General features: G+C 41.9%; 1 protein-coding gene across 3 annotated transcripts in view; it reads right to left on the bottom strand.

Moving 5' to 3' along the window:
• LOC146788641 (putative cation-transporting ATPase 13A4) overlaps positions 1-26,351 on the bottom strand; it is a 750,103-nt gene that overhangs the window by 666,835 nt on the left and 56,917 nt on the right. For all 3 annotated transcript variants that reach the window (XM_085635845.1, XM_085635843.1, XM_085635846.1), the window contains exons 2-3: positions 16,358-16,531; positions 1,102-1,239 (exon numbers count right to left, since the gene is read on the bottom strand). In XM_085635845.1, coding sequence (XP_085491971.1) covers positions 1,102-1,239; positions 16,358-16,531 — 312 coding nt within the window. The remainder of the gene's footprint in view (positions 1-1,101; positions 1,240-16,357; positions 16,532-26,351) is intronic.

Genomic DNA, 26,351 nt, shown 5'->3' on the forward strand with positions numbered 1-26,351 from the left:
CGGCACATACTAAACTTCGTTTCTTAAAACTAAGACTGGGAGTACTCAACCTGCTTTGTCATCTGCCGAAGTGGAAAAGAGATCAAACACAGCAGCTATGCCGCCTTTGTGGGAAACACAGAGAAGATATAATCCATATTCTCTGTTTATGCACATGCCTGATGCAGGATAGAAGGTCCCTCCTAAGGAAAATTTGGAACAAAATGGAAATCAGATCCTGCAGAGCCGCAGTTTTAGCAAGTTTCAACTCACATAACCCGGAGCTAAATTACGCCTTAGTCAGGTTCATGGAGCAGGCCGACAAAAGAATAACGAAAGGGTCAAAAAATTGAAATCATCATCATGGACTTAGCTGAGTGGCTGTTCTTGAGGGGCGAGGTTAAATGAACTTGAAAGCACCCCACACCAAAACTTTGCAAAAAATTTTTATTATGGAATTTTGAAAATGTTTTAGCAAGAGCGAAAGGAGAATGGACTCCGAACCTGAAAGGCTGCACTTTTAGTCACTTAATGCACTTTATTGATTGCACAGAATGTCATTTTAAGAATCAGTACAGTCTTATGGTAATATCGCAACCTCTTAAAGTAATTAATTAAATCATTTTTTTTTTTTTTTACTCAAAAAACGTTGCCAATCTATTTGGGCTTATGTTATTGTATAATGAAGTGGATTGCAAAGGTTATTTTAACTAAGCAATAAAGTATTATTATTATTATTATTATTATTATAGTCCAAAGCTCTGTTATTAATATAAAAGCAGGGCCTTCGGCATTAGGTGTGTGTTACCACAACATGACAAGCTCCATCGGTTAGATAACGATGTAAAACCTCCTTGTTCACCCTCCATGATCTACAAGACAGTATTGTCCCTGCACATATGTCCACAGGATTTATCTGGAGGGACTTGTGCAGGGAGAACGTGTGTAATTTGCAAATAAATTGTAATCCAGTGTCAAGTGCAAGTTCCCATATGTGCCCAATCTGGGATTATTGGAGCACTCGTAATGAGTCCATTAGTATGGACAACTGTACATCTAGTACTCCCTCTCAGAATTCTGCTAACGTGATACTGCTGATGGTGAGGATACTGAAGGATGTACCTTATTCTCAGGCCTCATGATGGCTCGGTTGATGATGGCGTTCTCGTCATCCACAATGAGATAGTCTCCCTTCCCGCTCAGGAGTGCAGACAAGTAGATCCATCTCACCTTCTTCCTGGAGTAGCTTTTAAAGTCGTCCTAAAGAGAGATGTCACAGGAGAGTCAGTCTAGGTAAATGGGCAGCAGAGGAGGAAATACATTTATAGCTGTTGAGCAATGCTCTGTTGCTTCCGTCTCCAGATGACAAGATAAAAGAGAACCTTATCATAGAAACACATTTCAGATCCCTGAGATCTTGACTAGTTGCAGAGTGTCATGGAAGACTGTTCTTATCTCATAGTTAGAATTTCTTCCTCCCAAGGACAAAAAATTAAAACTGAAATACTGATGTGGAACAGCTGTAAAATGTGAATACTGTAAATAAAATTTACAATATTTCTGGTGCTCAAAGACCAGCCTTTATCCAAGTGTGGCAGTAGATCTGAATTGGGTACAATTAGTATTTGCACTGATTTTTCATTCGGAGTCGAGTCAAATTTCCTTTGACCATGCACTGTCCTCCAAGCATGGTCTGCAGGAATCTGTGTGTTCAACACACTTTGCAAAGTCAAGCACAATAATGTACTACTGGTTGCAAAGGCTGTTAGTGCACATTACCCACCATATGAACCAGAGAACCCCTTAATCAGATGCAAAACCCCTTTATTAACAATGTAATCATCTTTGCTGCTCTCCTGTGCCCTGCCCCACCCCCGCACAATTGTTTTGGGAATGTTGATGGGGGAGGGTTTCTCTTACTGGAAGTATAATAATGAAGTTACTGGCTGCTGCTTGCTTTTCTTTAGTGCATCTTTTACACTTCATTTGTGATAACATGCAATGTTGACTTCCTGTGATTGGGTAATGATCACTGTTAAATCCTTGGTTTCGTACTACAATTGGATAATCCTCTGCGACACATAAATCACATGTACCATTGCACCGTGCCTTGATCATTGTCCTGATGGTACTAAAAACATGTTGGAAAAAGCACTGTCATCATGCTATGATGAGTATTCATCATAATATCTAGGTTGGAAGATATATTTATATGTGATATTTTGATATACAGTCAAACAATGTTATTTACCTATGTATTGTTACTATTATGTCCCTTGGTAGCATAGCTTTGGATTTAGTTGGAGGAAGGTAGACGCATTAGTGGCTCACGGCAGCTGCATTGCAAGTTCCCTCAAGCACAGAACAGGCAGAGCCCAAGGGGCATTCCAAGCTTCTGTCACTCAGAATAGGTTCACTACAGACAGAGGAAGTGCAAGCTTCCCACATCCAGAAGAGCCTCACTACAGACAGAAGCAGTGTAAGCTTCCCTCGCCCAGAAGAGGCTCACTACAGACAGAAGCATTGTAAGCTTCCCTCACACAGAAGAGGATCACTACAAACAGAAGCAATGCAAGCTTCCCTCACCCAGAAGAGGCTCACTGCAGACAGAAGCAATGCAAGCTTCCCTCGCCCAGAAGAGGCTCACTACAGACAGAAGCATTGTAAGCTTCCCTCACCCAGAAGAGGATCACTGCAGACAGAAGCAATGTAAGCTTCCCTCACCCAGTAGAGGCTCACTACAAACAGAAGCAATGCAAGCTTCCCTCACCCAGAAGAGGCTCAGTGCAGACAGAAGCAGTGTAAGCTTCCCTCGCCCAGTAGAGGCTCACTGCAGACAGAAGCAATGTAAGCTTCCCTCACCCAGAAGAGGCTCACTACAAACAGAAGCAATGCAAGCTTCCCTCACCCAGAAGAGCCTCACTACAGACAGAAGCAGTGTAAGATTCCCTCACCCAGAAGAGGCTCATTGCAGAAAGAAGCAATGCAAGCTTCCCTCACCCAGAAGAGGCTCACTGCAGACAGAAGCAGTGTAAGCTTCCCTCGCCCAGTAGAGGCTCACTGCAGACAGAAGCAATGCAAGCTTCCCTCACCCAGAAGAGGCTCACTGCAGACAGAAGCAGTGTAAGCTTCCCTCGCCCAGTAGAGGCTCACTGCAGACAGAAGCAATGTAAGCTTCCCTCACCCAGAAGAGGCTCACTACAGACAGAAGTAGTGTAAGCTTCCCTCGCCCAGTAGAGGCTCACTGCAGACAGAAGCAATGCAAGCTTCCCTCACCCAGAAGAGGCTCACTGCAGAGAGAAGCAATGTAAGCTTCCCTCACCCAGAAGAGGCTCACTACAAACAGAAGCAATGCAAGCTTCCCTCACCCAGAAGAGGCTCACTGCAGACAGAAGCAGTGTAAGCTTCCCTCGCCCAGTAGAGGCTCACTGCAGACAGAAGCAATGCAAGCTTCCCTCACCCAGAAGAGGCTCACTACAAACAGAAGCAATGCAAGCTTCCCTCACCCAGAAGAGGCTCACTACAGACAGAAGCAGTGTAAGCTTCCCTCACCCAGAAGAGGCTCACTGCAGACAGAAGCAGTGTAAGCTTCCCTCGCCCAGTAGAGGCTCACTACAAACAGAAGCAGTGTAAGCTTCCCTCGCCCAGTAGAGGCTCACTGCAGACAGAAGCAATGCAAGCTTCCCTCACCCAGAAAAGGCTCACTACAAACAGAAGCAGTGTAAGCTTCCCTCACCCAGAAGAGGCTCATTGCAGAAAGAAGCAATGCAAGCTTCCCTCACCCAGAAGAGGCTCCCTGCAGACAGAAGCAATGCAAGCTTCCCTCGCCCAGAAGAGGCTCACTGCAGACAGAAGCAATGCAAGCTTCCCTCACCCAGAAGAGGCTCACTACAAACAGAAGCAGTGTAAGCTTCCCTCGCCCAGTAGAGGGTCACTGCAGACAGAAGCAATGCAAGCTTGCCTCACCCAGAAGAGGCTCACTACAAACAGAAGCAGTGTAAGCTTCCCTCGCCCAGTAGAGGCTCACTGCAGACAGAAGCAATGCAAGCTTCCCTCACCCAGAAAAGGCTCACTCCAAACAGAAGCAGTGTAAGCTTCCCTCGCCCAGTAGAGGCTCACTGCAGACAGAAGCAATGCAAGCTTCCCTCACCCAGAAGAGGCTCACTACAAACAGAAGCAATGCAAGCTTCCCTCGCCCAGTAGAGGCTCACTGCAGACAGAAGCAATGCAAGCTTCCCTTGCCCAGTAGAGGCTCACTGCAGACAGAAGCAGTGTAAGTTTCCCTCACCCAGAAAAGGCTCACTAAAAACAGAAGCAGTGTAAGCTTCCCTCACCCAGAAGAGGCTCACTGCAGACAGAAGCAGTGTAAGCTTCCCTCGCCCAGTAGAGGCTCACTGCAGACAGAAGCAATGCAAGCTTCCCTCACCCAGAAGAGGCTGACTACAGACAGAAGCAATGCAAGCTTCCCTCACCCAGAAGAGGCTGACTACAGACAGAAGCAATGCATTGCCAGGAAGAGGCAGGGCAGGGCCATGTCCTTTACATTTGGTGCCAGAAATAAACTGAAACCACCAACAACCTGGGATAAGAACTCAAATCCTCCTCCCGAATGCTGAAGTAGTGTTACTTATTTCTCGACACGTCCAATAAACGTTTACTCAAATTGTCCCACAAGACTGAAATAACACCTGTCAGGACTCTTGTACAAGTTGCTGCTGGGGGATCATATAGTAAACCCATCCTATTAATTAACCTCACTAAGGCACTACTAGGTTACTCCGATTGAAGAGTACTTCTTGTTTTGCTATAGCTCCTGCTTGCCAGGAAGTAATCAGACAGTATAATGCAAAGATAGGGGGTAGCATCTGTGGCCATTCTATCAAGCTAATGTAACCCCAACCAAAAACCTATCACTGATAAAATGGGGAAAAGCAAGGCCACAGAGGGGCTAGCAAAAGGAAAATCATCTAAAATAAGAAAAAGTGCCGCAAAGAACTGCACTATAGATGAAATAGATAATTTAATCGAAGGGGTTGAATCCATGCTGAATAACAAGAGTAACTCGATAAGGAAAAACAAAGAGAAAATGACAGCGTTTTACAATAAAAGTCTACCAAATCCAGAAACCGCGAACACCACTACAAAGGGGAATGTAAGGGCTACTATTGAGCACCACCCCGGCTTTAGATACTGGTCAACAAGAAGAACATAACATCCAGAGCTACTTAGCTCCTGATTTAGGTAATGTGGAGACAAGTATGGAACCACTGATACTGGTTTAGTGCTCAAATAGATATTCACCCCTAGCATCTATTCAGGGGTCCGAAATTGAGAACGTCGATTTAACGATACTACCTTTTACATCAGATACACAACCAAAATCACAAAAGGCCCATCATACATCAAGGTCACCTAGGGAATTGTACAACCATCAGCAAATACATTCACAAGCATTGGTAACATCCTTTAGTAGTCCAGCTACCAACCATAACCTATCATTAATTTTAGAACTGTTAGCCAAAGTGGAAGCGTTAACTAAAGAAGTAGCCAATCTTAAGGCAACTGTAGTCAATTTAATTAGCCTTGGCAATATCATGGAAGTGGCTAATATTAGCCCAAAGTAATTCAAACCGCAGTCTGAGCAAAGGCGCACTATCCACCCGCCCTGTAAGGTGCGAATAAAACTTAAACAGCATAGCAACAGGTACTTCCAAAATCATACCGTGAAAGACTTAGTATCAGTATTCAATGTGTAACCAGTTCTAAACAGGAGCTAAAAAAGCATGATCAAACAGTAACATGCTAATAAGGTTCATCAGTACTTTGAACGATGTCAATAAACTTCTAACTAAACATGAAAAATTAATCTGGAGCAACGGTCATAAGTCTTCTTTATTTTCAGGTGCAGAGCGCATTTGAATTTTCAGCCCAGCATCATGGCATTCCAATGCATTTCGGTTATAAAACCTTCATCAGGGAAATGCTGAAAAATATATATATACATAAATACTTATGATTCCTATACATATGACATCTTTTGAAAATACAAAACAATTCATGAAAGCATATATTGTATTCATATATGACATTATCAAGAATTACATCCAGTGTTTTTAGACCAGCCAATATCTAGTGCTGTCAAAGAGACAGAAACGAACGATGCCAACAATTAGTATTGTTCATGATAAAAGGATCTAATACATAAACCAACGTATACAGGTAATGCATGAAAATGAATGAATGAAAAGACACCGAAACCATGTGAACACCAACCTGGTGTCGGACCTAGTGAACGGTGGTCAAATGCGTGAGCGACAATGCTACCCCGCCACCTGTAAGAATGATAATCCCCGTGTGCACTAAAGTGTGCTAGAGTAATGAGAAGGCTCACCGCCAGACATCTCTGTATGCTTGTACTATCAGTTGAGGGAGAGATGACCGTGCTAAAAAAGAACAAGGTGTAAATTGACGTCTCCAATAACCATCAACTAGTGATGTAAAGTTGCAAAAAGTAAACCATGCTACCACTTACTTAGTTGGTGTGATCGAAAGCCTGCAATGTGAGCATCTACAGCATAGGTATATGTTGCGACGTCGTGCGATAAATATCTGCATGAAAAATGCATGTAATGCATCAGTAACAAATTGACCGGCATAGGTGTGAGCTTCCCGAAGTAAAACGTGTAGGTTCTAGAGCATGGCAGTTACATTCAAAAGAGCAACTGTTCTGTTCCTCGAAGGGGTTCAATGTTCTCACACGAAGAGTGTTTAGACTGTGTGGTCGCTGTATCCGTGTGTGTATAACGCAGCCTACATAACGTACGTGACGTGCGTGCCTGTGTAACTGATATAGAGAGCGGACTATCGTAACGAAGTAGAATTAACAGTGCAGAAGCCAAGGAGTAAAGCCAACCACCCGTGCAAAAAACAACCGTGCAAAAAGATTTTTTTTTTTTTATTGTGAATGCTTTATTAAAAGAACAGAAGCATCCGAAGATAGTCATGTAACCGAAAGTTACCTGAAAATAATGTGTAAATGAAATAAATGGACGAGAAAAAAGGGGAAAGATACACAAGTAATTGCAAGAAGCAACCTGTATACTGACAACCAATTATATGTATGGGTGCCTGATAAACAAACGAAAACTTGTTAACAGTGAATTTGGATGCTGTTCAAAGAGCGTCTGATAGTGTGCAATCCAAATTATCACAAAAAATTAATTAATTCAATGTTATCATTCCGCCCACTAGGGATCATGGTTTCAGAAAACGTATCCAGAAGGTCTCTCTTTGAGCCAGGTGTCTATTTGGGTCAACATGTGGTAGTGCCGACAAGTGTTCCAGAATTGTAAATCGAAGTTGAGGTATGGTATGTTTGTGTGTAAGCCAATGTGCCGCTAGACAGGATTTCATATTGGATGTTCGAATGGAACTTTTGTGTTCTGTCACTCTTATTTTGATTTTCCTAGTTGTCCTCCCAACATAAACCAGTCCACAGGGACATTTGATGGCGTATATTACCATAGTCGTGTTGCAATCAGAGGAATGTCTTAGTTTGATAAGTTTGCCCGTGTGGGGATGTGTGAATGTATCGCCAACTATCACGTTGCCACAATGTCCGCAATTGTGGCATTTTCTCATCCCTGTTCTGATGGAAATGACAGGGTCTTGATTCTTCGTGGCTAGAATTTCTTTAATGTTTTGAGATCTGGCCAGTGCAAAAATAGGTGTTCCAGAAAAGACATCCCTGAAATCATGTTCTTGTTCGATGATTTCCCATCTTTTGAGTATGCTTTTTTTGATGGCTCTCGTTGCTGTAGAATATTTTAGAACACAGACTTCCCTTGTGGCTGCAGGTTTTGTGTTTTTTTTGAGTAGCTGTGTTCTTTCCATATTAATTGCCTTTTTTTCTGGCTGTTTCTAACACTGTTGGTGGGTACCCTCTCTCCAGATATTGCTGAGACATGATTGCGATGTCTGTTTTTCCTTGTTCGTCGTCCGAACTGATTCTGCGCACTCTAATAAATTGTGACAATGGTAAATGGTTTTTGAGAGTTGGAGAGTGAAAGCTCAGGTAGTGAAGTGCATTGTTCCTGTCAGTAGGTTTCTTAAATACTCTGGTTGTCAGGGTCGACCCTTTTTTTTCAATCAAAATGTCCAGGTAGTTGATGGTAGATGAGTTGATGAAGTGTGTGAATTTAATGTGTGGATGACAATCATTGAGAGTAGAAATGTCCCCTTCCAGGGATTCTTGGGTGCCTATCCAAAAAATCAAAATATCATCAATGTACCGCAATTACAACAGTAAATGATCAGTCCATAGTTTGTTGTGTAGAATGTGTTCATCTTCAAATTTTGCCATGAAGATATTGGCATACGTGGGTGCCCCAGAAAAGCCCATAGATGTGCCAGTTTTCTGTAAGAAAAAAAGTTGTTTCCACGAAAAGTAGCTGTGATACAGACTGAACTGGAGAAGTTCAAGAAGAAAGATGTTGAGAGTTTCTTCGTAGTTGTGTCTCAAAAGCATCCATTCAACAGCTTCAATCCCTTCACCATGTGGGATGGACGTGTAGAGTGCTGTAACATCTATTGTGCCCAGTAATACTTCATTATTACCAGGTATATTGATGTGTCGAAGTTTATTGAGACAATCAGTGGTATCCTGTACGTATGTAACCCATTGTTGAACCAGGGGTTGTAAAAAATTATCTATAAATTTGCCCAGTGGTTCATGCAAGGATCCACAAGCCGCCACAATGGGGCGGAAGGGAGGGTTCACCATGTCTTTATGCATCTTCGGGAGCATGTATATATGTGGTCTTTTGGGATAGTTACTGGTTAAAAATTTCAGTGTGTTTTCATCTATCCAATTGAGGTCTCTGGCCTTGGTTAGAATCAAAGCCAGAGTTGCTTGAAAACTGTCCGTAGGATCATTGTCCAAGGCCATGTAAGTGTCGGTATCTAGAACATGTTGATCCACCTTAGCTTCATAGTATGTGGTGTCCATCACCACTAGGGCGCCGCCCTTGTCTGCTGGTTGAAAAGTTAAGTTTTTACGTGTAGCTAAATTGGTAAGTGTCATCCGTTCTTTTTTTGTCAAGTTGCTTGGTGTACTTGCTCTTTGATGAATGGGTGCAAGATCTTTTTTGACCAATGTTTCAAAGAGATCAGTAGCTTTATGGGTGACGGGTGACATGAATGTACTCTTAGGTCTGAATGACTGGGGTCTAGTTCCTGCCACAAACTCAGTCGATTGGTCTTGCATGATATGGTGGAAAAGCCACCGTAAACGAAGTTTACGAGTAAATTTGAAGAGTGAAATCTCCGTCTCAAGTTCGTTGGTCCGGTATGTGGGAACAAAAGACATACCCTTGTTGAGTAGATTCAGTTCATTGGGTTTCAACTGGACGCTGGAAATATTCATCACTAATTCCGCTTGGGATTCCTTCGGGTTCCATTTGTTTTTTTTGGAGCCTTGTCCCCTCCTAGTTTGGTGGTGCTGGCCGCTGGTGATTCTTCTGGTGGATGGTTGGAGGTCCGACCCGACTCTAAAAAAGACGTTTGTTTCGTTATGCCACTGGTTGAAGGTATACTTTCAGATGATGTAGTGGAAAGTGGAGTGCGAGTGGCTAGAGGAGTACGAGTAGGGAGTGTTTCTTGCTCCGTTGCTATACTCTCTTCAGAAGTAGAAGCATCCGGTTTTCTAAACGTACGTCTTTGGGCATACATCTCTGCCCATGTATAAACCTCGTCCAGTTTATAGTCGATGGTGTCACGTCTAAACTTGCGCAATTTCCAGTCATGAACTTCTTTTGCGTGTTCGTCGAGCTTCTCGTTAATGTCTTTAAGAGTTTGCTCAAGTTCATCCGATGATAGTCTTTGTGATAGATCATCTCTCAAATCTTTAATCTCAGATTCCAATTCTTTGAGTATGACTGACAGTTCTTCGACGATCAGTAAAATCAGGTCTAAGGAGCACTTGTTAAGAATCGCAAACCATTTGTTCATAAATGGTTTATTGAACTTAAACAACATGGGTCTGAGTGCAATGCGTAACCCTCTGGGGATGCGTTTCGCCTTGTGGTACTGAATGAGTGTTGTGGCATGAAGTCTCTGGTTAATTTCTCTCCTCAAAGTGTATTGCAGTTGTTTGATTAATTGGCTGGTGGAACCGGATGAAGCCTGAAATGCCCGGGTTTCACCGATAAGGGAATATATATTTGCTGCTTCTTCAGCAGAGTAACCTTTTGTTTCTGCTTGGTTGGTGGTTAAGTGGGAAATGTCCTCGAAGTCCATGGTGGGTGCTGGTTGTCTAAAGTGGGGCTGAGCAGTAAATGACCAAAGTGTGAGGGTTGACAACCTGCACTCCAAAGTTTTTTTTAAAATTTTGGGGGTTTTTTAAGCTCAAAAGTATTACTGTGAGTAAAACTTAAGTGATCAAGGGTGCTGCCTTTGTGTTACCTCTTCAACCCCGAACAGGCTAAGTAATATAGGCCCAAAGTAATTCAAACCGCAGTCTGAGCAAAGGCGCACTATCCACCCGCCCTGTAAGGTGCGATTAAAACTTAAACAGTATAGCAACAGGTACTTCCAAAATCATACCGTGAAAGACAAGGACAATTGTGTAAAACTAACAGTGTCCAGATTGAGCTATGTATATTATGTGGAACACCTGACCTATTGATTAGGCCGGATTTTCTCCTCCATCCTGAGCACCATAATGTGTAAATATTTGTATAAATAACAAATACCAGTTGATTAGTACTGTTGTGATCTACAACAACAGCACAATAAATCAGTGATTTATCATCTTTTGAAAAACTTGTTATTGTGGATGTGAATGACTCTGTATATCTAAAATTGTTGCATACTACCTGACCGTTCTTTACTGTACTGAACTACTAACCCAGGTCTGGTAGACTTTTGGATCTCCCCATTGATACGCAACACTATTAACCCCTCTACACAAAATAAACAGAGCCTCCATGCCATTAATAAGACAGGGGGAAATTTGAGATGGCAAAGAGCTGACAGCCAATTGGTTTGCTCAAACCCACCTAAACCGAGCATGAATAACGTGGCTGATTCCAGATGGGGGAGCAGATTTTGCATGTCCAGAGAGGGGTAGGGACTAAGAATATAAACCCAGAGAGAATGGGAGGGCACAGAGACAGGTCATAGAGAGCCACAAACGGTTATCATGTAGTGGATAGATCAGTAGCCACTGGGGGCAGTGCTAAAGGGTATGGGGAGCAGAATAACCAAGTTACATTTCACATGAGAGAAAATTCAAGCCATCAGGGGGACCCTAGGCTGGATTGCAGCTCACATAGAAACCTTGGGTGGAGAGTGCTCATGACGCACATCCCAAAATGTAGTCCTTCCTCCTATAGGGAAGATGAAGATTCCTTAAGGAATAAAATAACACACTGGATTCGGCATAAACGTGATAGCCTATCAATAATACACTCAGATATACTTAAGGTGGAGCATATAACAAACATAAACTCGCCCTATGAGAATGTGCTACTTATATCAAAGGACATAGCCGATGGGCTTATTGACCTCGACCAAAGGACAGGACCACATTATTCCAGCCCGGTGAGATTTAGAACATGTAACCCCGAAAATTCATTAAAGGGGAGTTTCTCTAATAACACAATTTTAAGCCAACCTCCGAACACAGAGATTGGAACTAGCAATTTGGAGGCAGTCGATTGACAGCCAATTTCGTCCCCCGCCATTGACCCAAAGGGAGGGCCCTCCAACTGTATATAGGGACAATCCAGTACCCCTCTTCCCCTTCATTACAAACACAGATAGGGAAAATGGAGGGACTAATTGCAAAATAGGTAGCAACCTGATGCAAAGTTCACTAGAACAACCCTCCTATATCCGTCTGATATTGTTGAACATAGCTGGTTTTAAAGGAAAATTAAAAGATCAAGAATGGCAAGAGTATATTAGGTCCAGCGATATATGTTTGCTACAAGAAACTTGGTTACTGTCAACCCCATATAAATTAGGGTATAAAACATACAGTGTCAGCGCGTTACACTCAGCTAGGGGCAGACCCTCTGAGAGTCTTGTGGTATGGGTTAAAATCACTTTAGATGTAGAAATATCAAGGGTGGCTATTGCTTCACAAGATAATATTGGGATTAAGTTACTAACCAAAGATAAAAGGGAATTATACATGCTAAATATTTACAATAGACCAAGTCCCTCTAGTAAAGAATCCCAAGTGGTAGAGTTACTGGAGAGGTTCCTTATCACAATTGACTCTAAGGCCACGGTAATTATATGTGGCGATTTTAATAGGAAATTTGAACCTGTGGTAGGACTAGGGTATATCTTTGAAGATGAGCACATGGTAAACAATATACCCTCGTTAGAGGCTGGCTCTGCTGTCCCATGCACAGTAGCCACTGCCCAAGTGATTTGACTAGTGGCAGGCCATGGACTTAGGGCCTGCAATTGCAGACTACCTTCTGATAGACCGAGCGCCCACACATTCATCAGCGAGACCTCCAAAAGTAACATCGACTATATATTGGTCTCACTTAATTCTTGGAACAGCATGCTTGATGTTACCAGTAAAGATAGAGAAGATAGCGACCATCTTCCACTATGCTTAACAATAGCCGGCACCCTTATTGATTCTTCAAATAAGAGAACCACTGATAGCGAGTCTCCCCCTATAGAACCCCTAATTATGAATAATCAGAAATCCCTGAAATGGCCATCCAAAGTGGGCAAGGTTGAGACTATGACTCTGATATCCAATACCTTTACAGAAATCATTCTCCCATACACTGAATTGCCCACTGAAAAAATCCCTATAGGCGACCTACACCAAACTATGATAGATACATTAAAAATGGTCATGACGAAACTGCCAAGATGCGAAGAGAGGGGAAAAACAAATATATTTAACGGCCAAAACCAGTGGTATAATAAGGCATGCCGAACTGCAAAGATAGAACTGACAATGGCGGCTAAATCAGGCAATATAGAGGTACTTAGAGATAAAAGGGCAAAATAGAAAAAGTTACTAAAAGAAACAAAGAGAGACTGGGATGACAGTATTTGGTCTGACCTGATAGTAGCAGCTAAGACTAAGCACCACTTGGGTTTTGGTGCCTAATAGCCAAAGGAAATAAAACAGGTAGAAGCACCTTAGACCTTTACTTAGACCCAAGTGCTTGGGTAAACCATTTCTTAAAACTCTATGCTGAGAGCACTGACGAAATAGCAGACTCATATAGCTGTTCCAAGCAATCTCACTTTGGCCCGACCACTCCGGCACAAACTCAAACTCATACTATAAAATTTTGCATCGAGGGAACACTGACAGCTATAGATGCAGTCAAGCCAGTAAAAGCCCCAGGGCCCGACAAAATTCCAGGTGACTTACTGAAGCATGATAATGCAGTATGGTGCCCAAACATTAATCTTTCCTTTAATGCTATCGCAGCAGGGGCGCCGCTGCCTGAATCTTGGAAAGGAGCATAGATTATCGCAATTTTTTAAAAAGGGGATCGACACAAACAAGCTAATTATCACCCCATAAGTCTTATCGATACTATCCAAAAGATTTATGCAAGACAACTCCTATCTAAATTAAATGATTGGATAGAGAACAACAATATTTTAACGCAATACCAGGCTGGGTTGAGACAGAACTAGTACAGTTGACCAAGTTTTTAGACTCCTTTGTTTGGGCTGGAAATATACGACTCTTAAGAAAGGTCATCTTTACATAGCTTTTATTGATTTAAAGGCGGCATTTGATTTGATCCCTCGAAACTCGCTTTGGAAATCTTTAAATGAACTAGGCGTACCTAAGGATTTACTCAATAAAATAATGAGATTGCATGAAGACAATTTCGCAAAGGTTAGGTGGGGGCCAAGGGGGGAACTAACAGAAGCAATCCCCATAAGGAGGGGTGTCAGACAGGGTTGTCTGCTGGCACCCACCCTTTTCTCATTATTTGTAAATGATGCCCGTAATTATTTACTTGGTTGCAGCCACGATTCACCAAAGCTAGGAGGGGTCCCTGTTCCGGCACTTTTATTTGTTGACGATACCATTTCAGTGTCGCAAACTCCCAAAGGCCTTCAAAATTTGTTAAATAGGTTTAGCAATTACTGCACTACTAAAGGTTTAGAAATAGACTCAAGTAAAACAAAATACATGGCAGTAAAACCGCATTAATCATTTAAGAAGAATATCACTCTTTCGGGACAGAGATTAGAACATATGTTGAATTTTAATTATCTAGGTATCACATTAGAAACCTAACATGGTCTTCGCAAATACACAAAAGCAGGTCAATTTTGACTCAAAACGCAAGCCCGATAATAAATAAAACAAAAACAGTATTACCAAAGCTGTTTCTCCTGCACTTGAAGTCTACAGTATAGGGTCCAATCAGCTGCCCTATACGGAGCAGAACTATGGGGGTCCTTTGCAAGAATTCTTTTATGGTGGAAGAAAACAAGTTCCTTAGAAGCCTACTCTGTCTCCCTATAAGGACACCCATGATCCCTATCACCATTGATCTAAATCTGAAGCGTTTAGATCAACAGGCACTCTTAAGACCGCTGTTATTTTGGGTGCGTCTCTGGACTACTCCAGAGCTCATTGGGTACAAGGAAGGCTTAGAAGAGATTTTAGGAATAGATCAACCACTAGTGTTTCCATGGTTTAAACACATACACACTTGTGGGATGCGCCCTCTGCAATGATACCATCTGATGAAGAAAACTTTCAAAGCACCTTTTGGGTATACATGCACAACAGTGTTTCCCACCGCCCGGCAAATGGGAGGCTGACCACCAGCTTATTGCGATAAAACCACTCCCACTATACGAAGCTTATCTGGACGAACTCCAGCCCCAATTGGCAAAACCCCTATACATGAAATTTCGGTATGGGATTCTGCAAATTCGTACTAATACTGCAAGATGGGAGTGTATAAAAGGTTTACCAAATAAAGAGAGCTGTTCGCTGTGCGAACTAAACACGTTAGAAAACTATCACCAAATATTGTTTTTCTGTCCAGAGTATAGTGTCGCTAGGAACAAATGGATTAAACCACTGTGTCGTAATCTGGGAATAAGGTCATGCACTGAGGCGACCAGAATTCTAAGAAGTGATACCACACAGATAATTGTTTTTAGTGTTAGTAGATTTTTATTCCCTATTAATATAATACACACAAAGAAAGGTCTAAAGTTATAATACAGTGTCATGCAACAAGACCTCAGTACGTATATAGTAGCCTATTCTACGGCTTACTATGAATGTCTGTATTATAAATGTTTGCATTGTATACTATGTACAGAGTTTTGTTCGTAACATTAGATATCCTGGCACTTTATAGCACTGGCACTTTATTTAGGATGATATTTTAAAATTATGTCTTCTTTTATTACTATGTCCTTGCTAGTATTTCTAAGGCTGAATCCAGCCCGAGATTGTTTTTAATCTTTTTAATAGTTACATTTTCTAATGATTTACCTGTGTTTTAGAATTTTTTATAATTGTTTGGGAGGTTGATTCTTACCCAGAAATATCTTGGTATGAACACAAAATGATTGCCAAAAAAAGATTGATTGTAATACATTGAAATCTTCCTTTGGTATGCCTAAAATGTTTTAAATGTGTATCTATCAAGGTGTTGTTTTTAAACTGAATAAAAGATTACCAAATAAAATGAATAAACTCTTGAGAGTTATGAAAATAGCTGATGCAACCCTGCTATACATCGGGACTGTCAGTGATTGGGAAGATCAAGTATGTAATAGTTTCTATTTTTTAAGTGTATCCTTACATGTGAAAGGTAACAATTTAGTTACTCAAACTTAAAATTATCCAATGTCGAGAGTGGGCAGGTCGTTTGCTGGGGTGAGAGGGAGTATAATTTGAATGACATGTCAACAGACCAATGGTGAAAGAATGTTGCTTGGGAGACCCTATATATGTATGTGTTTTCTGTATGATATTTGTTTGGAAAACAAAAGGCTGGCAATACAAATAAAGCTGTTATAGACAAGCCGTCGCATCTACTTTCCCAAGATCTGGAACTGTGTTGTGTGAACATCAGAGCTGCCTTAACTCTCCTGCAGTTCAGGAAAGTCCAGAAAATTCACCTCTTCAAAGCAAATGACATCAGGTAGAATTAGAAATCACCACCCATTTACATGGTGCCTTTGTGTAAATGTTTCTTACCATGTCCCCAGGCCAGCTTAGGTCTCCGTTGCAGTCTGCAAAGTCCCATACATCTATAACATACATGCTATTGCCCAATAATGCCTTTCTGTGTTGTGCACTTCTATCATCCAACCCAACTCAACAGCCAAGGCACCTTACCGTGGTCCTCAGTAACATGACATCAGCGTCTTTCAAGGTGGACGGCGTACAGTTCGCCCACACGTCCCACTCCGGCTTCCAGTAGAACAGAAAGAGAAGGAGGCCAAGGGACAGTATGTGACCAACGATGCACAACACCCTTCGGCACGGATGTGTCTTGTATCCAAACATTTCCTGCAAAGTAAAAGCACAAACATGGAGCATGAAAGTAACTGACTTCTTCCACTTCATAGACATTGAATGTAAAGAACATTTTTGATCTCTGTGAAGTTGCACATTTTCTGGCATGGCCAATACTTGCAGCAGTGCATTTTTCACCCTCAGTTGTGAACTGTGAAACATTTGCAGGAGTTACTTAACACCTGCATACTTTGATCCACAAATACAGTACATGAGTAGCTTCTTTAACTGAAGTGCAACCTTCACATTAACAATTCATTGATTTAACAAATGTGTTGTTTCATAGGCTGAAATGTGACAAATTAACCCAGTGAAAATTCAGAGCTCTGAACTAGAACGTATTTCCTCACGTAGCCAAGTACACTTTTATAAACGTTCAGCTACTTAGATCTATGTTAGTTAGCGCTAAAACACATATAGTCATTTCACATAAGTGAAAATTATACATTAGCAAGCAGTGAGAGAGGTGATGATTTTGGGATCCTCCCTAACCTAGGGAGAGTACCAAGCAGATGCCTTGAAAACAAAAAGCACATTTTCTTGAATGATTCGGCGGTGGTCCCATCCTCTGAGGACCACCCCAAGCACAGTTATTGGCAAAAATACAATCCCAACCAAAGGCCCTGCAAAGCATTATGGGACATGATTAGCAGTGGGCAGTGAATATTATAGTATCCAATATCAAAATAAGTCTACACAGAGCTGCAGTTCAACTAGTCGTTACTAGATGTCCCTCACGAGTCAAATGCAAAAGCATTAAAATTATTGTTACATCAAGCTGCAGTTCCACTCGTCGTTACTAGATGTCCCTCACGAGTCGACACGAGTCAAATGCAAAAGTTTCATGAAAGGGTTTCAATGCTTTTGCATTTGACTCGTGAGGGACATCTAGTAACGACTAGTGGAACTGCAACTTGATGTAATAACAATTTCAATGCTTTTGCATTTGACTCGTGAGGGACATCTAGTAACGACTAGTTGAACTGCAGCTCTTTGTAGAATTATTTTGATATTGGACACTATAATATTCACTGCCCACTGCTAACCTCGTCCCATAATGCTTTGCAGGGCCTTTGGCTGGGATTGTATTTTTGCCCATAACTGTGCTTGGGGTGGTCCTAGGAGGAAGGGAACACCACGGAATCGTTCACCAGCATGATATGCTCTTTGTGTTCAAGGCTTCAGCTTGGTCCTCTCCATAGGTTAGGGGGGACCCCAAAATCATCACCTCTCTCATTGCCTAACATTTTTCTTTCACAGTTCACTTTTGTGAATTGGTTATATGATTTTTAGCATGTAAAATTGCTGTAGCAAAGCATTTGTGGGTTATTTAGCTATTACTGCTATGCTACATGTAGGAGCACAGATTTAGACTGTGCTATGTCTATTTTGCGTAGTGCGTAGTACTGCAAACTACGCATGCTCTGTCAGCGAAGTGTAGTAATATACCTAGGCTTAACTTGAATATAAAAGACATAACTGTGTTTTAGAGAAATTCCTAAAGAAACATCCAAAGGAACACATGTAACTATTGTCAACTAGTGGGGTCAATGCTTTTTTGACAGCAGGAGCAGGATAGAATCAACATATTTGAATGGGTGCCCAATGCAAAAATCTGTGTAATAATGAAGCGTGTCAGAGAGTGACCAGCCAGAACATATCTGCTTTGTTCTTATCCAATTACTTATTGAAGGGCAGAGAGAGGAATCAGAAGTGTCTGTCAATCAACAATGTAGACAAACTTCTGTATGCAAAGTGGTGATTGATGGCTGCAGTAGTGGTGTACACAACTTGTTTTTTTCTTATTCCTTTTACCGCTCATATTTGCCACTAAAGTAGACAGAGGCCCTCAAATTCTCAGCCAGAGCACATGCCCCACTAATGCGGCTTGCTTCCCTATCACCGTATAAGCAGAACCCTGACTTTCGATACCCTGTATTCCTCATTGCTCGGGTACTTGATCCGCGATGGAGTCAGATACATCAACCAGATTCATCAAAGACAGAGAGTTTACGTTTTGAATTATTTAAGTCACAATCCACCACATGAGTACATTTCTAAAGCCCACAGGACCTCAAGAAAGGTACGTATAGTCTCACCGGGTGTCAAACAGAGACCAACAGCAAGGACCAGTCCAGAGCCACTTGCCACTGGTCGCCTGGGCAGTTGCAGGAAAGGTGCCTGGTAGCTTGTTGTGTTCCTGTAGCTTGAGCAGGAGGCCAACCTTATGACTCAACTTCTTTGTGTTGGATAAAGAGGAAGTAAGTCCAGAACGTTTTTGTTCTCCTTCATGTCTAGAAAGTGTTGTGAGGTGGGTGCCTGGAGATGCCACATTTATTCCTGACACAAGCTAGCAGGTGGGAATGAATCCTGGTCCTAACCAATGGAGTAAAAGTTACCAGGGTGAACAATACCCACTTGTAACATTTTTACAAGAAGGTGACAGTCTTTGCCCACTCTAAACTTGGGCTCTGAGGCCTGGGGATATGTATGAGCAGTATTACTATGGTACTACTAGAGTCTTTCTATATCCAGTACTAAGATCCAAATTGAAGCCGGCACTGTACCCACAAAAAGCCTGGTGACAGAAGTCTGGTAGGATAAACGCAGCATTCTCCAGCAATCAGGCAGTGGAGACAGAAGAATTGTCTTGGTATCCTGTTATCTACCTTTTAAGTGTACCCTAAGTGTTATATCAAAACCGGCAAACCGGTAGAGCAGGATTTGACACTGCAGCAGAATTTGATATTGTCAAAAAGGATGCCCACAGCCCCACCTTGCATATTCAGTGAGGTTCAGATGAGTCATCGCTTCCCAATTAGGTCAGCCTATTGTTTGCTCCTGAGACACATTACAAACCTTTTTCACGCCTATTCAAATGCTCATCACTGGCTGGGAGACGCTGGAGAGAAAATACAAGTTAGCCTTGAAGAATTTTAGTTAACATTCTAAAAGTTACTTTTCCTGAATATTTATAAAAAATCTGACTTCACCATTAAAATATACTTTTAATATCTATTAAACACTGTTGTTTCATTATTTTTCTAGCTAGTTCCATTCCAGAGCTACAGTATTAGAATTGTAAATTGCACTCTGGTTCTCTTCATAGGACACCTAGGCCAGGCACAGTGAAAAATAACTTCTAGGTGCTACTCACTGTAAGGACATGATAATATTGCAATTCTTTATGTCCTACTTTTAAATACCATGCACACTGCCTTGTGGGCTACAAGGAAAACATAGGGGTGATTTATTAAAAATGAAAACATTTTTTTACCTGTCAAAAGAGTTTATTTTGAATGGTCAGATTGCATTTTTTAAACTGCTACAGTCAGGCTACACAAGCTAGGGCTAAAGCCATGCCAGCAATTCTACTTTAGTGGATGGCATATTAGGTGTATGTGAGAAATTGTTGATTGGTGGGTGCTTGTGAGAAATTGTTGGTTGAGGAAGGAGTGAGCCCTTCTCAAGCAACAGTCACAATTCCTGTCAGGGTGAACAACTAAAGTCACTAACTTAACCTGTGCTCAACCCTCTGGTAGCGTGATATAAAAGCAGCCTGATTTTTCAGTATTTGAAGTATTTGTGTAGCACTCAAACAGCAACAAAATCAAAACACACCAGAAAAATCCCACACCAATTTAGAAAAATAGAGTACATTTTAATAAATTATTTGAGACGAAGAGAAAAATACAGCTGATAGAATTGGAGATATGCAATTTTGAAAATCAAGTTAAAAATAGTGCTTAAGAGCACAAAGTGCCAACTGTGGTAATCTGGTCACGTCGGACTGTGACAGAAGTTTAGGTCAACCACGATGGAACATGGGCCAGATGGAGGGACCAAGTTAGTCCCATGGAAAAATGTACCTTTAATCTTAGTTCCAGAGCGTTGCGGTTGTGCCATGCAAGCGAGGTCCAGCGTTGGTGATGCGTCAGGCAGTGGTGGTTTCAAGATGGCAGAGCTGCGATGCAAGATCCTGCAACAGAGATGAGCCACGCAGTGGCGGGTTCAATGAGCTGTGGGTCTAGGATGTGAGGTCCTGCATTGTAGATGCATCAAACAGCAGTGGTCCTGATGAGCTGAGGGGCTGCGATGCGAGGTCCTAAGTCGGAGAAGCATCAAACAGTGGCGGTTCCGATGCAAAACTACGAGGAGATACGTTGCACTGCATCGGTTCTGCTGGAGATCACAGCTGGGCTGGAAGAGCACCTTTAGCCCCACTTATAAGGGGTTGAGGACTGGAGGGGCACCACTTGCAGGGTTAGGACTCAAAGCTGGTAATGCCCAGGTGCTGGGTTAAAGATGGTTGGAGGTGTATCTGTCCCTCAGGCTGAGATCAGGAGGCCAGCCAACTGGCACTTGGAGTCACTCTGGTAGTCCTGAGTTCAAGATGCAGGTTCACTCCTTCTCACTCAGGCAATAGGGCAGCAGAGCAGCAGGGCAGAAGGACAGTCCTCCTTGCAGAAGGGCAGCACAGCAGACCTTCTGAGTCTTCAACAGGTCCAGACATGTAGTGAAGAGTTGGGCCTGAGGGCCCAATGTTTATACCTGATACCAACTTTGAAGTGGGATAAGATTTCAGAGTTCTCCCCTACAGAGGTGTCTGGAACTTCCTTCTTTCCAGCCCTGGCCCCAGCGTGTCTGGGGCACAACAGACTAGTGTAAAACCCTTTGTGAGTCTGCTAAGGCAGAACCTTTGTGATGTTTAAGTGTGGTAGCTGACAGCCTTGTTCCCTATCCTGCCAACACCCATTCCCCTTTTGTCTCACTGTCTGGGAGTAATACACAAAAAACAAATACCAACAACACCTAGTCATGTGACCTAGAAACAGAGGGACGGCACCATATAGGACACGAAAATGCCAAATTTAAAAAAGTGGCATTTTCAAAATTGTGAACTAAAATTCAACTTTACCATTAAAAACGATAATAAATTACAATTCCTCAGATACCAAAAGCAAGCCCGTCTGTGCCTGTCCTCATCTGGACCGTGCCCAGTACCATGGACCCTGGTCCTTGGACCTTCCACCATTACGACACCAGCACCCTCCTCGCTCTCAACTCCGTACACCACTCTGCCTGCCACCTCGCATCACTGAAGGACACCCAAGGACCTTTCTCCTGCGCAAACTGCAGCTGCACCATCACCCACATCCGCAGTCCAGCTCCTTCCACCGTCCAGACAACCAACGGCGCACCCAACTGGCTCAGCTGCATCCTCCTCAACACGTGCTCACTCCACAAACATGCCACAGAAATTTGGGACCTCCTCAACTCCGTGTCTCTCAACATCACCTTCCTCATGGAAACCTGGACATACCCAGACATCGCCACCGCTATCCCTGACTGCTACAAGATCACCCGTAAGGACTGCACCATCCGACCAGGAGGAGGCATCCCCACTGTCCACAAAAACAATCTCCGCCTGACCACCCACTCAGACGACCCAACGACAACCATGGAACACGTCCACTTCCAGATCCAGACCAACCCCAACACAACCCTCCGCAGCACCCTCGTCTACAGACCTCCTGGCCCCCACCCACCCTTTTCCAATTCCATCGTCAACTTCGGTAAAGAGAGTCAGAATATCGAGTAGGAAATGTCAACTTGCATTAATATCAAGTGCAAATTATCAAGATACATAAATATCTACTGCAAGAATATTCTGGTAAAAAATATCGAGTTTCAGGTAAGAAATATTGAAGTCACTAATATCGTTTGCAAAAATATAGTTGTATAAAATATCGTTTTTTTAGTTAGAGTAATGTATTTTAGTATGTATTTTAAATGTATGTGCTCTATTTTATTGTCTAAGTATTGCATTTGTTTTTTCAATATATGTGTTACATTTTTAGAAGTTATTAATTTAATTTTAATTACATTTTGCGTTTTAGTTCCGTAGCAAGATGTAAGTTTGTAGGGGAATAGGGTGATAAGTAATTTAATTTGAATACATTTATTAATATGTTTGATATAATATTTAATTAATATTAATTTATAGTGTTAATCGTTTTCGTTTATTAATAATTATTTATATTTTGCTTGTTAATTAATATTAATTAATTCACTGATTGTGTAATGTTTTGTCGAAATTGGTGGTGGCATTTACAGTGGAATATGGTGGGAGGTAATTTATTTATAATTAATTAATTATTTGTAAATTAATTCTAATTAATTATTTAAAATTTAAATATGCCACTTGTGTAATAATTTTGATGTGTGAGTTGTGGGGTTTATAGTGGTAAATGGCGTTAAGTAATTTTTTTTAATTAATTCATGATTTATTGCTAATTGATATTAATTTATTAATGTAAAATTAGTTATGGAAATTGTGTAAATATTTTTAGGTGTGTGTTTTGGTGTTTATTGGGGTAGAGGGTGGAAAGTAATTTAGTTTCAATTCATTAATCATTACTTGATCATGAATATTAATTTATTAATTGATAAATATTTTTGGTAATTGTTTGGTTTTTGTTTTGTTTGGGGATTTAGGTTCAATAGCTCCAACATTTGGTTTGTACATTCATTTTCTACATTTTTAAATGTGTTTTATAATTATTAATATTTGTTTAATTGATATTTGTTTGTGTTAATTATGGAGGTACACTTTTTTTGTTTAATTTAGATGTGTGTTGCATATTGTGTGGTGTTATAGGGTAGGAAAATAAATCTTACATGTATGTAATTTTTAATTTTTGATTAAGATTATTTCTATTACCTCAGACCCCTAGCAGATAGTGGAAGCACTAGCCTCACATTATAAAACGATATACACACCCACGGCTAGCAATACAATCGATGACAATCTGGTCTTCCTGAAAGACATTCACATGTCCACACTGCCTCAAGACGCTGGCATGGTGCTTGAGACCGAGCTATCTTCAGAAGAGCTCGCCTTAGCAATTGGTGCACTACACACGGGGAAAGCCCTAGGACCAAATGGCATTCCGGTGGAGTTTTATAAAAGGTCAGCGACCCAACTCACGCCACACCTACTCAATATGTATAAGGCAAGTTTAGAACAGGGGGAATTGCCCAGAGACCAGCATCTGGGGACCATAGTGGCGATCCACAAAACTGGCAAGTCGCCGCAAGACTGTGTATCATACAGACTTATCTCCCTAATAAATGCTGAAGCAAAAATATTAGCCAAGGTACTGGCAATGAGACTACAGCCATACGTCACAATGCTAATTCATCCGGATCAGTCGGGCTTCATGCCTAACCCCAATACAGCCCTGAATCTCCGGAGACTCCATGGGGTCCTGGTATGAGCGTCAACGATCGATGAAGACGCAGTTATTCTCTCCCAGGATGCCTGCATGGCATTCGACATGGTAGAATGGCCCTTCCTCTTCGCAGTTCTCCAACATATGGGCTTCGGGCCCAAATTCTGCAAATGGATACACTTGTTATACAATAAACCTTTGGCGCAGGTAGTGGTAAGCGGCTGGATTTCGGCGATTTCCCCCTTATACAAGGGGGAAATTTAAAATTTAAATATGCCACTTGTGTAATAATTTTGATGTGTGAGTTGTGGGGTTTATAGTGGTAAATGGCGTTAAGTAATTTTTTTTAATTAATTCATGATTTATTGCTAATTGATATTAATTTATTAATGTAAAATTAGTTATGGAAATTGTGTAAATATTTTTAGGTGTGTGTTTTGGTGTTTATTGGGGTAGAGGGTGGAAAGTAATTTAGTTTCAATTAATTAATCATTACTTGATCATGAATATTAATTTATTAATTGATAAATATTTTTGGTAATTGTTTGGTTTTTGTTTTGTTTGGGGATTTAGGTTCTATAGCTCCAACATTTGGTTTGTACATTCATTTTCTACATTTTTAAATGTGTTTTATAATTATTAATATTTGTTTAATTGATATTTGTTTGTGTTAATTATGGAGGTACACTTTTTTTGTTTAATTTAGATGTGTGTTGCATATTGTGTGGTGTTATAGGGTCGGAAAATAAATCTTACATGTATGTAATTTTTAATTTTTGATTAAGATTATTTCTATTACCTCAGACCCCTAGCAGATAGTGGAAGCACTAGCCTCACATTATAAAACGATATACACACCCACGGCTAGCAATACAATCGATGACAATCTGGTCTTCCTGAAAGACATTCACATGTCCACACTGCCTCAAGACGCTGGCATGGTGCTTGAGACCGGGCTATCTTCAGAAGAGCTCGCCTTAGCAATTGGTGCACTACACACGGGGAAAGCCCTAGGACCAAATGGCATTCCGGTGGAGTTTTATAAAAGGTCAGCGACCTAACTCATGCCACACCTACTCAATATGTATAAGGCAAGTTTAGAACAGGGGGAATTGCCCAGAGACCAGCATCTGGGGACCATAGTGGCGATCCACAAAACGGGCAAGTCGCCGCAAGACTGTGTATCATACAGACTTATCTCCCTAATAAATGCTGAAGCAAAAATATTAGCCAAGGTACTGGCAATGAGACTACAGCCATACCTCACAATGCTAATTCATCCGGATCAGTCGGGCTTCATGCCTAACCCCAATACAGCCCTGAATCTCCGGAGACTCCATGGGGTCCTGGTATGAGCGTCAACGATCGATGAAGACGCAGTTATTCTCTCCCAGGATGCCTGCATGGCATTCGACATGGTAGAATGGCCCTTCCTCTTCGCAGTTCTCCAACATATGGGCTTCGGGCCCAAATTCTGCAAATGGATACACTTGTTATACAATAAACCTTTGGCGCAGGTAGTGGTAAGCGGCTGGATTTCGGCGATTTCCCCCTTTGAAGGGGAATGAGACAGTGCTGCCCACTTTCCCCACTTTTATTTGCAATAGTGTTAGAGCCGTTGGCGGCTTGGATACATCAGGACCCAGTTGTACGGGGACTGAGGTGGACAATGGGATGGGAAGATCGCATATCACTATATGCTGATGATGTGCTGCTTTATTTGACGTCCCCATCGGGGTACATCAACAGCCTGCTAGACATCTGTGCAGCATATGAAAGGGCCTCAGGTTATACTATCAACTGGTAAAAATCACTTTTATATGTGCTGCACGGCCCCCCGTCTAGACTGCCCGTAATTGTGAAATTCAAATTGCGGAACAGGGATTCAGGTATCTTGCCATATACGTTACCCCTCCGATCGCACTCTTCATGGAAGAAAATCTTCTGAAGCCCCTGACACGATTCCGCCAGAATGTAAAACATTGGCGTTCACTGCCACTTACTTTACTAGGCAGAGCAGCCCTCTTCAAAATGATGGCACCTACATTTTTATATATTTTACAGAATACCCCCTTTCCGGTCCCCCCCTCCTATTTCACGATGATAAGCGCTGAGGTAACCAAATTGTTATGGGACGGGAGATCAGCCTGTATTGCCATGAAGAAACTAGTAAGAATCTGGTACGATGGAGGTATAGCTCTCCCACACATACAAATGTACTACTGGGGATCCCAGCTCATTGTGATAACCCAATGGCTACATGTGCCACAGGAGGACCCAGCATTTCACATGGATAGGCATCTCCTAGAAAAAGAAGGGATCATGGGGGCACTGTATAATAGATCTAGAAAGATGAACCACACAGGCCCCACGGCCCACACACTACAAGTCTGGCATGCGGCACAGAGAGCATTGGGTTGGGAAGGAATTATTACGCAGGCAACGCCGCTATGGGACACCTGAGAACTAGGGAAATTGCGCAACACGAGGGGATTCCTAAACTGGGACCTAATAGCATTTCCTGGGTGGGAGACCTATGGAAAAAAGGCAAAGTTATCCCATTTGTCCAATTGCAAGCC

Source organism: Triturus cristatus, chromosome 11 (genome assembly GCF_964204655.1).
Source record: "Triturus cristatus chromosome 11, aTriCri1.1, whole genome shotgun sequence".
In the NCBI taxonomy this organism is placed as follows: domain Eukaryota; kingdom Metazoa; phylum Chordata; class Amphibia; order Caudata; family Salamandridae; genus Triturus; species Triturus cristatus.